The following is a 16340-nucleotide window of genomic DNA, read 5'->3' as shown; positions in this document are numbered from 1 at the left end:
TATACTATCGTTACTCGCCGAAGTAAATATATCTTACTTGATTGAGTGCTGACTAACTTGTCTTTGTTGGCAATTTCTCAAGTTCAAGTGGTCAAAAGCAGTTTGTTTCGGGGTTTACCGCTAAACTACCCCTGGGTCCATGCGAATGCATCGGATGATAGTGGGCAAAAGCGTGGATCAGATCTACAAGCGAGACCGATTCAGTTTTCTATACGCTACGTACCGCCGTTGTGTCCTTAATAACCAAGGCACTTTACGTCCGAACTGCTCCCAGCCTGTGACGTGTGTTGTCAGGTTGGGTACTGTTGACAGCCTAAAATGTTCGTGCAAATGAACCAATAAAGTAGGTATTGTATTTAAAACAATTCTAACATGGTTTGTTGTTTTTAGCCCGGAGAAAACAGAAGTGGTCTGTTGACCCGCGGAACAGCGCGTGGAGTAAAGACGAGTCCAAGTTCGGCCAGAAGATGCTGGAGCGAATGGGCTGGTCCAAGGGAAAGGTACTGTGGGGTTTGTCTTAGCAAACCACTGATAAACTAACAGTATACTAGTGACGGTATGCCACTGTAGCTCTATCTCAAGACAATTCGTCTTCCTGGGCTTGCATCCTCTCTCCTCGCTTCCTTTTCAACTATTGGAGGAGACGGTCCAAGGTCCCACCCTCTCCAATGCGTTTGGAAAAGGAGGTGAGGAGAGAGGAATCGAGGCGATACAAATTAAAGAGCCTGTATCTAACTGTTTTGGCGTCATTCGGGAATGACATGTTCATCTGTCTCTACCAGGGCCTGGGGAGAACTGAGCAGGGCTCCACAGAACACATTAAAGTCAAAGTGAAGAACAACCAGCTGGGGCTGGGAACCACTGCCAGCCACGAGGTGAGTGGACAACTGGGTTGTGTTCATTAAGGCACACTGTCAACAACTGTTTCCTTATGGGTGAAGTTCAGGGTTTTATTAATTAGTGCACATTGTAGCAAAATGTTTTTCAACAGAAAATGATCATTATCAAGTTCAGGTAGTCCTTTATAGTTCAAGTCAGTTATTTTTCTTCTTTTTTGGTTTCTAGTTAATAGGACCCAGAATACTCAAGACTGCAGTGATGTACAGTGTTTTATCAAGGAATGTGTCCTCCCAAGTTATGTCCTAGTTTTGATCTAATTTGTTCTGTTTCCAGGACAACTGGATCGCCCATCAGGATGACTTTAACCAGCTCCTGGCAGACCTCAACAACTGCCATGGTCAAAACACTGCCAATGGTAAATACCCAGACAAACAGAAGGACAGAAGAATATACAACGTGCATTACTCTGTTCATAAACTCACTCGTCATATATGCGTGACTGACCCACTAGGTGGTGCTGTTGTCCCATTCAGTGGAAGGTAGTGGTCCACATTTAGCAGATGTGATTGCGATTGTAGCAAAATGCTTGTGTTCCTAGCGCCAACGGTGCAGTAATATCTAACGATTCACAACAATTAATAAATGTATAAATATTAGGACTAGCAATGTCAGTCCAGAGAGAGTGTGTGTACAAGTGTTGGAATGTATAGACTAGAGGTCGATGTACCTGATGGTTACACTATGGTAACAGACTAGAGGTCTACCGATTGTGATTTTTCAACGCCGATACCGATTATTGGAGGACCAAAAAAGCCGATACCGATTAATTGCCGATTTAAAAAAAGAAATATATATATATATATATATATATATATATATATATATATATATATATATATATTTTTTTTTTTAAATGTATTTGTAATAATGACAATTACAACAATACTGAATGAACACTTATTTTAACATAATATAATACATCAATAAAATCAATTTAGCCTCAAATAAATAATGAAACATGTTCAATTTGATTTAAATAATGCAAAAACAAAGTGTTGGAGAAGAAAGTAAAAGTGCAATATGTGCCATGTAAGAAAGCTAACGTTTTCAGTTCCTTGCTCAGAACATGAGAACATATGAAAGCTGGTGGTTCCTTTTAACATGAGTCTTCAATATTCCCAGGTAAGAAGTTTTAGGTTGTAGTTATTATAGGAATTATAGGACTATTTATATCTATACCATTTGTATTTCAATAACCTTTGACTACTGGATGTTCTTATAGGCACTTTAGTATTGCCAGTGTAACAGTATAGCTTCCGTCCCTCTCCTCGCTCCTCCCTGGGCTCGAACCAGGAACACATCGGCAACAGCCACCCTCGAAGCAGCGTTACCCATGCAGAGCAAGGGGAACAACTACTCCAAGTCTCAGAGCGAGTGACGTTTGAAACGCTATTAGCGTACACCCCGCTAACTAGCCAGCAATTTCACATCGGTTACACCAGCCTCATCTCGAGAGTTGATGGGCTTGAAGTCATAAACAGCGCAATGCTTGACACACAACAAAGAGCTGCTGGCAAAACGCACAAAAGTGCTGTTTGAATGAATGCTTATGAGCCTGCTGCTGCCTACCATCGCTCAGTCGGACTGCTCTATCAAATCATAGACTTAGTTATAACATAATAACACACAGAAATACGGGCCTTAGGTCATTAATATGGTCGAATACGGAATCTATCATCTCGAAAACAAGACGTTTATTCTTTCAGTGAAATTGCATATACCCTGACTCTGCGTGCAATGAACGCAAGAGAAGTGACACAATTTCACCTGGTTAATATTGCCTGCTAACCTGGATTTCTTTTAGCTAAATATGCAGGTTTAAAAATATCTACTTCTGTGTATTGATTTTAAGAAAGGCATTGATGTTTATGGTTAGGTACATTGGTGCAACGATACGCATCGCATCGATTATATGCAACGCAGAACACGCTAGATAAACTAGTAATATCATCAACCATGTGTAGTTAACTAGTGATTATGATTGATTGTTTTTTATAAGATCATTTTAATGCTAGCTAGCAACTTACCTTGGCTTACTGCATTCGCATAACAGGCAGTCTCCTTGTGGAGTGCAATGAGAGGCAGGTGGTTTTAGCGTTGGACTAGTTAACTATAAGGTTGCAAGATTGAATCCCCCGAGCTGACAAGGTGAAAATCTGTCGTTCTGCCCCTGGACGAGGCATTTAACCCACCAGTCCTAGGCTGTCATTGAAAATAAGAGCGTGTTCTTAACTGACTCACCCTAGTTAAATAAAGATTAAATAGAGGTGTAAAATAAAAATTGGCCAAATCGGTTTCCAAAAATACCGATTTCCGATTGTTATGAAAACTTGAAATCGGCCCTAATTAATCAGCCATTCCAATTAATCGCTCACCCTCTAGTATATATTATGGACAGTATGTAGATAGAAAATGTAGTGTATCTGTAGGATAGAGTAGTGTACATACAGCAATAGGCCTTGACTAGATATGAAAGGCCTCCCGAGTGGCGCTGCGGTCTAAGGCACTGCATCTCAGTGCTAGAGGCGTCACTACAGGCCCTGGTTCAAATCCAGGCTGTATCACATAGGTTTTGGCCGGGGTAGGCTGTCATTGTAAATAAGAATTTGTTAACTGACTTGCCTAGTTTAAAATAAACAGATAGGGAGTAGTTACAGGGGAGAGGGGGATTTAACGTCTAATCCGAAACATGGCACCCTACACAGGGCAATGTCCCCAATCACTGCCCTGGGGCATTGGGATATTTTATTTTAGACCAGTGGAAATAGTGTCTCCTACTGGCTGTCCAACACCACTTCCAGTAGCATCTGGTCTCCCATCCAGGGACCGACCAGGACCAACCCTGCTTAGCTTCAGAGGCAAGCCAACCGTGGGATATACTGCTGGAAAAGTGACCAGGTGTTCCGTGATTATGTACATAGGGGGTGCTACTGTGCCTTTGTAACACTTACAGGATAGATGTAGCCCACATGTAGCCCCCAGTATCATTCACTGGGAAGTAGTAGCCCACTGGGGGGTGCTATTGCACCATTCACTGGGAAGTAGTAGCCCACTAGGGGGTGCTATTGCACCATTCACAGAAAGGTAGTTGAGGTTAAATGTCACTGTAAGACAATGGGGCTATTGGTTTTCAATCCACTTTTAACTGGTCAATTGGGGGGTTGCAGAGATGGATGAGAAGAGTGAGATTGTAGATTCCTTGGCACATGTTGACACCATTCATTACATAAAATAGTTAATGTAAGCCATATTTAGCAGACATGTGTATCTAAAGCCACGTACAGAAGCTAGTGTAGTTATGGTTGGTTAGACAAGCTAGAATGGTCGGCCAAAATATAGATTTCCGCCTAAATAGACATACCCAAACAACTTTATTTTTCATGAGATGGCCATAAACAACTGGTAATGTTGCGTACTTTTATAAAGGTCTGGAACTTTCTGGTAAAAATCGTTGTAAATTGCTGAGGTGTCGTCACTTGTGAGAACACAAGCTCAAGTATACAGTACAAATACTATGAAAAAAAAAAAAAAAATTATAAGATTTTTTTTTTCTCCCCTACTCAACAAAAGTGGCAATAGGGCTTGAAATGACAAATGCTTAAAAATAATTATATATATATATATATATATATATATATATATATATATATATATATATATATATATATACTTAGTGACAGTACAATGTTGGCACTTTTTCATATACTGACAACATAGAAGAAAATTCTGTATGTCCGCTGAGCGGCACAGAAACACCATGTAAATGTCTGCAAACTCATCACAGTTTTAATCACAAAGTGCTTTCGTTCGTATGTGACCAAGAGAGAGTGGGTTTTGTTTCAATCCCATAAAATTATTTGGTATTTTTTTTCTTCTTCCTGTTGATAGCACCCCTAAATCTGACTGAGAACATCACATTAAGATGAAACTACTGTACTCTCCTGTTTTCGTTTGCTCTTTGCCAGCGCCGCTGTGAGTTTCAGAGCAGACACAATGGGTCTTTCTGGCATTACAAGGACCGGGACTCTACGATGTTCACAGAGCACTTTGTACACCAAAATGTCAGTCAGAACCGCTCAACGTCAGGTAGCAGTAGTGGTCAGAGCGTTGGACTTGTAACCGAAAGGTTGTCAGATCGAATCCCCGAGCTGACAAGGTACAAATCTGTCGTTCTGCCTCCTGAACAAGGCAGTTGTTCCACTAGGCCGTCATTGTAAAATAAGAATTTGTTCTTAACTGACTTGCCTAGTTAAATAAAGGTAAAATGAAAGAAAAATACATGTAGAAGGTTTTGATCGTCATCGTTTTGTTTGTAGAAGCCCCATCGGAGGAGAAACAGCAGGAGAAGTCCTTCAGCCTGGAGGAGAAGTCAAAGACGTCCAGGAAGAGGGTCCACTACATGAAGTTCACCAAAGGTTTTTATGAAATGTTTAATTTAACCAGAGAAGTGACTTTGAGAGGGACATGGTTGCATCTGAAAAGGCATCCTAGTGATAACACTGATGGAGTGGCGTTTTCACCTCCGTTGTTTCCCTTCCCCATAGGGCCCTGGTCTAAAGTAGTGCACTATGTAGTGAATAGGGCCCTGGTCTAAAGTAGTGTACTATATAGGGAATAGGGCCCTGGTCTAAAGTAGTGCACTATGTAGTGAATAGGGCCCTGGTCTAAAGTAGTGTACTATATAGGGAATAGGGTCCTGGTCTAAAGTAGTGTACTATATAGGGAATAGGGCCCTGGTCTAAAGTAGTGTACTATATAGGGAATAGGGTTCTGGTCTAAGGTAGTGCACTATATAGTGAATAGGGCTCTGGTCTAAAGTAGTGCACTATATAGGGAATATGGTGACATAGGGCCCTGGTCTAAGGTAGTGCACTATATAGGGAATAGGGCCCTGGTCTAAAGTAGTGCACTATGTAGGGAATAGGGCTCTGGTCTAAAGTAGTGCACTATATAGGGAATAGGGTCCTGGTCTAAAGTAGTGCACTATATAGTGAATAGGGCTCTGGTCTAAAGTAGTGCACTATATAGGGAATATGGTGACATAGGGCCCTGGTCTAAAGTAGTGTACTATATAGGGAATAGGGTGCCATAGGGCTCTGGTCTAAAGTAGTGTACTAGATAGGGAATAGGGCCCTGGTCTAAAGTAGTGCACTATATAGGGAATAGGGTGCCATAGGGCCCTGGTCTAAAGTAGTGTACTATATAGGGAATAGGGTGCCATAGGGCTCTGGTCTAAAGTAGTGTACTAGATAGGGAATAGGGCCCTGGTCTAAAGTAGTGTACTATATAGGGAATAGGGTGCCATAGGGCTCTGGTCTAAAGTGGTCACCAAAAGATGAGAGGTATTTTCAGGTAGAAAGAAAGTAATTTGAGAATGCGTTTGGTGACCATGTTTTGTTTTAGATGGGTTTAGTGTCCGGCAGACCGACACACTCGTCTCTTAAACATTTTAACAGGAAACCGAAGCGTAACGTTATACAGCCCGACATATTATTCTGACATTAACGCAGTTTCCAAACGTGTCCAGGCGCCAGTTATTTATCTGGACTTGATCTTTCGTGTTGTACTAAATACATAGAAATACAGTGAATAGAAGGGACAAATCATTGACTTGAATGGGGGGTGGGGGGTTCTATTCATTCCATTTCTTTGCATTTAATCCGATCCGATATCTATTCGTATTTCGGCTAACTTAAACTGATCAGATGTCCAAAAGATGCAGGTTCTCAGAATAATGACAACTCGCATTTCTTAACAGTCCCGACCTTACAAAAACTATATTTTTTATTTATTTATCAGACTAAAACATTGATAACATCAGAACACTGTTTTGAGCCCGTGCCAAGGAGGTTGAGAGCGGGGGCTGGGGGGGGGGGGGACATTTTATTGAAGTAGTGAAAGAGCAAAAGGACGTGTGCGTCGGGATAAGAAGACCAAACAGCTAAGATAAATAAACATCTGCTGGACCTGCCTCTACCACGCCTCTGGGTTCCCAGACAGTTTTCCAGGTTCAAAGCCTTCAGGAGCAACTAGCTTCCCCCCCCCCCCCCCCCCCAGCCTCTTCATGCGTCTCTCGTGCCTCCCCCAACCATCTCAGGCCCCGGTCCAGTCATGTTCCTACAGCTACCTCCTCCCCGCCTAGCCTCTTCATGCGTCTCTCGTGCCTCCCCCAACCATCTCAAGCCCCAGTCTAGTCATGTTCCTACAGCTACCCCCCCCCCTAGACAGCTGTCTCAGGCCCCAGTCTAGTCATGTTCCTACAGCTACCCCCCCCTAGACAGCTGTCTCAGGCCCCAGTCCAGTCATGTTCCTAAAGTAAAGCTACTTCCCCTCCTACCCCCAGTTGGCCCGTCTTAGGCCCCAGTCCAGTCATGTTCCTACAGCTACCCCCCCCCCACAAGACAGCTGTCTCAGGCCCCAGTCTAGTCATTTTCCTACAGCTACCTCCCCTCCTCCCCCCCAGTTGGCTGTCTCAGGCCCCAGTCCAGTCATGTTCCTACAGCTACCCCCCCCCCCCAAGACAGCTGTCTCAGGCCCCAGTCCAGTCATGTTCCTACAGCTACCTCCCCTCCAGTTGGCCGTCTCAGGCCCCATTCCATTTATGTTCCTACAGCTGTATCCTCTTCCTCCAGCAGGCTCCTGATAACACTGGTTATTTATTGCTTTAAACCTTTCCACTCCTGTCCTGGCTTTCAAAGCCTCCATCAGGCCTGCTCTCAAGACACACACGCTAAACACTCCTGTGAGCGTGTCTGCGAGTGCGAGCGTGTCTGCGAGCGTGTCTGCGGACCAGCTAAGCTAGTTTGCAACGATGCTGGTCCCAGATTTGTGACGGCGTTATCTAAACCTGTATATTTTCGACCTAGACCCATGCCAGGAAGTAAAAGCAGGAAGTGTACCATTCCATCTGTGCTGTGATTTGTTCAGTCAGCTCAACTGACACTACAAAAAAAAATAACATTCCGTACCTGTATCATTTGAATGAACATTCCGTTGCATGAGCCACATCATTTGACTGAACATTCCGTTGCATGAGCCGTATCATTTGAATGAACATTCCGTTGCATGAGCCGCATCATTTGAATAAACATTCCGTTGCATGAGCCGCATCATTTGAATAAACATTCCGTTGCATGAGCCGTATCATTTGAATGAACATTCCGTTGCATGAGCCGTATCATTTGAATAAACATTCCGTTGCATGAGCCGCATCATTTGAATAAACATTCCGTTGCATGAGCCGCATCATTTGAATAAACATTCCGTTGCATGAGCCGTATCATTTGAATAAACATTCCGTTGCATGAGCCGTATCATTTGAATAAACATTCCAAAATGACCCAGGAAATGATTGCATCACAATACCAGGCAGCCATTGGGAATGTGCCCATGAGTTTCACCAGTCAAATTGCCACGGTTAGAGCTAGGTCGCTAATATACAGGTTAAGACAACGTTGTCACAAATCTGGGACCAGCGCCGTTGATCAGCTAACTAGCTTGTTCCTCTAAGAGCAAGAGGGGTAGCAATGCATAATCATTTTTAAGCAGAATGTTTGTATGATTTGGCATATTAAAAACTTAAAAGGCTATCGAAGCCATCCATCCAACGTATTTATTCAGATCCGGCAGTTCAAAGACAATCCGTTGGGCCTAGTTATTGTTCATTAGCAACATACTTTTTAGTTTGTGTGCCTATTTTTATTTGACATTTTAAGTATGACCTAAAACTAGAACTGTCTTTTGGGTGTCACTGTTAATTTTTATTTTTTGAAGCTGCAATAAAGCTGCAGTATTTTAAAGCTGCCACCCGACCAAATTCACATAGAAATGTGAGTTTTTAGATCCGTCACTCCATTGAGTCTAAGAAGCGATAGATCTGTTCTATATACTCTATTTCTATGCTTCCCATAATTTTTTTTGTTGTTTTTTGCTTCTTTTTACTTTGGGTTTTGTACACCAGCTTCAAACAGCTGAAAATACAATATTTTTAGTTAGTGAAAAGATATTTCACAGCGGTTTAGATGGTACGACGATTCTGTACACTTTGATTAGGCAAACTAATAACAACTTTTGCAACCAGGAAATAGCTGAGAGATTTCTGCGTATTGCACCTTTTAAAAAAAAAAAAAGTATTTTATTAACATTCTACTTGTCCAAAATTATGTGACACAAACTTTTCGTTCCCTGTATTAATGACAGTGTTTCAATATAAGAAGTATTTACCTGTGAAATTAGACATTGATCTTGAACCCAATCAGGAGATTCAGATTTAGGGAGGGGGGGGAGGGGTGACGGTAAAGTAAACAGCTGTTGTATATATTATGGATCCACATTAAGCAGCTACTCTTCCTGGAGTCCAGCAAAGTTTAGGTACAAGGTTTTTCTAGAGGGTTTTGAAGTCTCATACATTATGAAAAGGATAGTCCAAAACTATACAGGCTCATTCCACTGCTATGGTCTTGTGTCCTCGCCAGCCAGGGCGAAGCAGCACGTTGCATCGTTCCACTGTTATGGTCTTGTGTCCTCGCCAGCCAGGGCGAAGCAGCACGTTGCATCGTTCCACTGTTATGGTCTTGTGTCCTCGCCAGCTAGGGCGAAGCGGCACGTTGCATCGTTCCACTGTTATGGTCTTGTGTCCTCGCCAGCTAGGGCGAAGCGGCACGTTGCATCGTTCCACTGTTATGGTCTTGTGTCCTCGCCAGGTAGGGCGAAGCGGCACGTTGCATCATTCCACTGTTATGGTCTTGTGTCCTCGCCAGCTAGGGCGAAGCGGCACGTTGCATCATTCCACTGTTATGGTCTTGTGTCCTCGCCAGGTAGGGCGAAGCGGCACGTTGCATCGTTCCACTGTTATGGTCTTGTGTCCTCGCCAGCTAGGGCGAAGCAGCACGTTGCGTCATTCCACTGTTATGGTCTTGTGTCCTCGCCAGCTAGGGCGAAGCAGCACGTTGCATCGTTCCACTGTTATGGTCTTGTGTCCTCGCCAGGTAGGGCGAAGCGGCACGTTGCATCGTTCCACTGTTATGGTCTTGTGTCCTCGCCAGGTAGGGCGAAGCGGCACGTTGCATCGTTCCACTGTTATGGTCTTGTGTCCTCGCCAGCTAGGGCGAAGCGGCACGTTGCATCATTCCACTGTTATGGTCTTGTGTCCTCGCCAGGTAGGGCGAAGCGGCACGTTGCATCGTTCCACTGTTATGGTCTTGTGTCCTCGCCAGCTAGGGCGAAGCAGCACGTTGCGTCATTCCACTGTTATGGTCTTGTGTCCTCGCCAGCTAGGGCGAAGCAGCACGTTGCATCGTTCCACTGTTATGGTCTTGTGTCCTCGCCAGGTAGGGCGAAGCGGCACGTTGCATCGTTCCACTGTTATGGTCTTGTGTCCTCGCCAGGTAGGGCGAAGCGGCACGTTGCATCGTTCCACTGTTATGGTCTTGTGTCCTCGCCAGGTAGGGCGAAGCGGCACGTTGCATCATTCCACTGTTATGGTCTTGTGTCCTCGCCAGGTAGGGCGAAGCAGCACGTTGCATCGTTCCACTGTTATGGTCTTTTGTCCTCGCCAGCCAGGGCGAAGCAGCACGTTGCATCGTTCCACTGTTATGGTCTTGTGTCCTCGCCAGCTAGGGCGAAGCAGCACGTTGCATCGTTCCACTGTTATGGTCTTGTGTCCTCGCCAGCTAGGGTGAAGCAGCACGTTGCATCATTCCACTGTTATGGTCTTGTGTCCTCGCCAGCTAGGGTGAAGCAGCACGTTGCATCATTCCACTGTTATGGTCTTGTGTCCTCGCCAGCTAGGTCGAAGCAGCACGTTGCGTCATTTCACTGTTATGGTCTTGTGTCCTCGCCAGCTAGGTCGAAGCAGCACGTTGCGTCATTTCACTGTTATGGTCTTGTGTCCTCGCCAGCTAGGTCGAAGCAGCACGTTGCGTCATTTCACTGTTATGGTCTTGTGAGTCTCTGGTGCATCTTTTTTTTGGAATGAAAATGGGAGCCAATGGGAGAGATGGACAAATACTATAATATTTTCATCATTCAAACAGACTACATTCTCATTCATAATTATCAAGACATGAGGAGAGTATCAAAAATAGTTTTAAAAGATGCCCTTTGACCTTAATAGAATAGCCTATCTTTAATAGAATAGCCTATCTTTAATAGAATAGCCTATCTTTAATAGAATAGCCTACACAGTCAACTTACAATGTGGTATTCTGTTCTTTTGTAATGGCCTGCATTTTCCGTATGATAATGAGACTAAATGAAACGACATAGGACAAATGGATTTTGTAATGTTGTCCTATATTACATTTACTTAGACTGTTAAAATGTAGAGGAGGAAATGGCAGACATTTTATATAAACGTTGGATTTGCGTGGTCCAAATTTTCATAATTTTTGTTTTATAGATGTTTTCTGTTGGTAAGCCTACCCATGTCTCTCCTCCAATGGGAAAGCCTGCTCTCTCCTCCAATGGGAAAGCCTGCTCTCTCCTCCAATGGGAAAGCCTGCTCTCTCCTCCAATGGGAAAGCCTGCTCTCTCCTCCAATGGGAAAGCCTGCTCTCTCCTCCAATGGGAAAGCCTGCTCTCTCCTCCAATGGGAAAGCCTGCTCACTGATGTCAATACCAAAGCTGATAATTGTGCCTTGATTTGAATCTGGAATTCTGTGAATAATGATGACTGAGAGCCCAGTGTGGCCCAGTAGAGAGCCCTTTAGTCAGAGGCTGTTGTTACCTTTGTGTCTCTATATAAATCACAACGGTTCCATTTTGTAATAATTTGACAGTTGGTTTTAACTGAAACGTCGAGCCTTTTACCAGATGTTTTCCCCACCACATTAAATGGTTCATTTTCAGAACTTAATTTTTATTTATTTTTTACCTTTATTTAACCAGGCAAGTCAGTTAAGAACAAATTTTTATTTTCAATGACGGCCTACCGGGGAACAGTGGGTTAACTGTCTGTTCAGGGGGCAGAACGACAGATTTGTACCTTGTCAGCTCGGGGGTATGAACTTGCAACCTTCCGGTTACTCGTCCAACGCTCTAACCACCCTGCCGCACCGATCAAATTATATCTATCTATCTATCTATCTATCTATTAGATAATATTCTGAATTGGTTATATAAAGAACAGCTATACATGATTTAATGAAAAGCAGCAAACATGTTGTTTCACGTTCTTTAATAAGACTCAGACAACAGGCTAAACAGCTGGCTTCACAGTTCCCCTGCCAAATAGGCCTACAAGAAAAGCCAACGTATCTCCACAAAGTTGATTGTGTAAGGGGGTCTGTGCACCGCTTAGTACCTTCCCTTTTGCTCGACAAAAAGACACGTGTGAGACCTAGACTAAAATCACGCCCTATTTCCCTACGTAGTACACTGCTTTTGGGCCTATGAGCCCTGCCCTGGTCAAAGAATGTTCACTGTATAGGGCAAAGGGTGCTATTTGGGACGTAGCCCCTTAGTTGAGATAAAGAAAAATATTTATAGTTTTCTATTTTTCCACTTCCTTTCTAAATGTTTCAACATCATGGCAGGATCTATCGTTAGGCAGGTACTGCAGGTTGCCAAGGAAGTGTTATGGAATACCTAGTGGGTGCCAAGGTCACTGTCGATATGGAAACAGCTGAGTGCCAATCAGAGTGACTCCTGCCAACAAAAAAAGAAACAGATTAGCCAATCACCATGGCTTTAAACCACTCAGCCAATCACCATGGGTTTACCCCCAGACAGATGGACTAATCTGACAACTAACAAATTAATGGCCGGATGACATGAAGTCTTTTATTTAACGAGGCAAGTCAGTTAAGAACAAATTCTTATTTATAACGACGGCCTATAAACTGCCTTGTTCAGGGGGCAGAATGACAGATTTGTACCTTGTCAGCTCTGGGATTCGATCCAGAAACCTTGCGGTTTACTAGCTCTATGCCCTCACCACTAGGCTACCTCCCAAAATAGGGTGTCATCTAGGATGGAGCCCCAGGTGTTGTCACACATTTTAACACGAAGACAGTGTGCGGCTGGAGAGAGTTGTGTTCTTAATAAGGATTCCTTTCATTTAATTTAATTATTGATCCACAGAATCCAGAAGGGCTGGGAGTTTTCAGGGAGCTCACGATACTTGGCGATACGATATGTATTGCGATTCGATGGTCCAAACATATAGCTTACCATTTGTCTTCTGGGACGAGAGCCATGAGAAAATGAGTCGACAATCATGGAAATAAAAGTGCTCGAAAACTAATTGGTTTCCTATTTTTTTATATTTTTTAATAATGAAATTAAAATTCCTCTGGCCTCCATTGATTGTAGTTGTCCTAACCCCTACAAGAGTTAAACTCTTAACTTTTGAACAGATTACGACCGAGACATGAGGTTTGGACCATTTTGGTTTCCGTAGAGGATTATTTCTAAACAATATTATTGGACACACTACTTCGCTACGCACCCGTGGGGTTTAAGGAGGATACGTGGGTATACAGCGTATAGCCTCCTCTACAACACTGTGTCAACTAGGCAGCCAGGTCAGGTCAGGTGAAGCCAGGTCAGGTCAGGTGAAGCCAGGTCAGGTCAGGTGAAGCCAGGTCAGGTCAGGTGAAGCCAGGTCAGGTCAGGTGAAGTCAGGTCAGGTGAAGCCAGGTCAGGTCAGGCCAGGTGAAGCCAGTATTGCAGTTACACTCTCATATCAGTCACCTCCACAGCCTGACAGCTGATAAATGGTTGGACAAATGATAAAAGTGGGTTACTGGTTTATGCTGTGGGGTCGGACACACTAGGCCTGGAGCTGGAGTGTGTCCTAAATGGCCTGTGCAGCAGAGAGCCTGGGTCTGGGCAGAGGAGAGGAGTGGCCGCTGCCTTTCTCCGCTAACGAAGGCCATCAATCCCGAACAAGGACAAGACATCAATAACAACAGACCGGAGAGACAGCTTTTTGAAGCCAGGGAGTGTAGTCATAAAGAATCTCTCCGTAGCCTGTGGGCTCAGATACACTGTGCCTGGATGTGAGTAGAGGCTCGGTTGATATAGCAGAGACGCGCCGGTACCTTTCCCCACAAATGAAACAAAGGCCATTGATCCTGAACACTGGGTTGAAACCATGAGGGAGAGCAGTCCAGCCAGGACAATCCAGCCCAGCTCAGCCAGGACAGGGCATCAACAACAGACCAGCAAGATACGTTTTTCTACTGTAGGCAGCGTTAGCTAGCGCTAGTTCAGATGTAACTGCGCCAAAACGCTGGTATTTTTCATCCTATAGATTGTTCTCCATCTTTTTAAATAGTGAGCCAACATGTTTTCAGGTCTTTTATCTCTCCATGAATGTGAACAATATGTTGAACATCACATTTTAAATCACAGTAACGAATCACACTACATATAGAATCACGATAATCACACTGCATATAGAATCACACTGCATATAGAATCACACTGCATATAGAATCACGATAATCACACTGCATATAGAATCACACTACATATAGAATCACGATAATCACACTGCATATAGAATCACACTACATATAGAATCACACTACATATAGAATCACACTACATATAGAATCATAGAATCATGAGATTCACACTACATATATAATCAAACTGCATATAGAATCACACTGCATATAGAATCACGATAATCACACTGCATATAGAATCACACTACATATAGAATCACGATAATCACACTGCATATAGAATCACACTACATATAGAATCACACTACATATAGAATCATAGAATCATGAGATTCACACTACATATATAATCAAACTGCATATAGAATCACACTGCATATAGAATCACACTACATATATAATCAAACTGCATATAGAATCACACTGCATATAGAATCACACTGCATATAGAATCACACTGCATATAGAATCACACTGCATATAGAATCACACTGCATATAGAATCACACTGCATATAGAATCAAACTGCATATAGAATCACACTACATATATAATCAAACTGCATATAGAATCACACTGCATATAGAATCACACTGCATATATAATCAAACTGCATATAGAATCACACTACATATATAATCAAACTGCATATAGAATCACACTGCATATAGAATCAAACTGCATATAGAATCACACTACATATAGAATCATGAGAATCACACTACATATAGAATCACACTACATATAGAATCACACTGCATATAGAATCACACTACATATAGAATCATGAGAATCACACTGCATATAGAATCACACTGCATATAGAATCACACTGTATATAGAATCACACTGCATAAAGAATCACACTGCATATAGAATCACACTGCATATAGAATCACACTACATTTAGAATCATGAGAATCACACTGCATATAGAATCACACTGCATATAGAATCACGAGAATCACACTACATATAGAATCACACTGCATATAGAATCACGAGAATCACACTACATATAGAATCACACTGCATATAGAATCACGAGAATCACACTGCATATAGAATCACGAGAAACACACTACATATAGAATCACGAGAATCACACTACATATAGAATCACGAGAATCACACTGCATATAGAATTACGAGAATCTCACTGCATATAGAATCACACTGCATATAGAATCACGAGAATCACACTGCATATAGAATCACGAGAATCACACTGCATATAGAATCACGAGAATCACACTACATATAGAATCACGAGAATCACACTACATATAGAATCACACTGCATATAGAATCACACTACATATAGAATCACGAGAATCACACTGCATATAGAATCACGAGAATCACACTGCATATAGAATCACACTGCATATAGAATCACACTACATATAGAATCACACTACATATAGAATCACAGCATATAGAATCACACTACATATAGAATCACGAGAATCACACTACATATAGAATCACACTGCATATAGAATCACACTACATATAGAATCACACTGCATATAGAATCACACTACATATAGAATCACGAGAATCACACTACATATAGAATCACACTGCATATAGAATCACACTACATATAGAATCACACTACATATAGAATCACAGCATATAGAATCACACTACATATAGAATCACGAGAATCACACTGCATATAGAATCACACTACATATAGAATCACACTGCATATAGAATCACACTACATATAGAATCACGAGAATCACACTGCATATAGAATCACACTACATATAGAATCACGAGAATCACACTACATATAGAATCACACTGCATATAGAATCACGAGAATCACACTACATATAGAATCACACTGCATATAGAATCACACTACATATAGAATCACACTGCATATAGAATCACACTACATATAGAATCACGAGAATCACACTGCATATAGAATCACACTACATATAGAATCACAAGAATCACACTACATATAGAATCACACTACATATAGAATCACGAGAATCGCAATAC

At 42.5% G+C, this 16340-nt stretch overlaps 1 protein-coding gene across 1 annotated transcript in view; it reads left to right on the top strand.

The window, feature by feature from the left end:
- Positions 1–16340, top strand: part of LOC110522658 (PIN2 (TERF1) interacting telomerase inhibitor 1) — a 60361-nt gene that overhangs the window by 693 nt on the left and 43328 nt on the right. Inside the window, exons 2-5 of the mRNA XM_021601137.3 lie at positions 391–500; positions 783–875; positions 1174–1255; positions 5217–5315. Of these exons, the coding sequence (XP_021456812.3) occupies positions 391–500; positions 783–875; positions 1174–1255; positions 5217–5315 (384 nt within the window). The remainder of the gene's footprint in view (positions 1–390; positions 501–782; positions 876–1173; positions 1256–5216; positions 5316–16340) is intronic.

This window comes from Oncorhynchus mykiss, chromosome 4 (genome assembly GCF_057628025.1).
Source record: "Oncorhynchus mykiss isolate SJ-2025 chromosome 4, ASM5762802v1, whole genome shotgun sequence".
Classification (NCBI taxonomy): Eukaryota; Metazoa; Chordata; class Actinopteri; order Salmoniformes; family Salmonidae; genus Oncorhynchus; species Oncorhynchus mykiss.
This window is presented reverse-complemented; position numbering and strand designations above follow the sequence as displayed.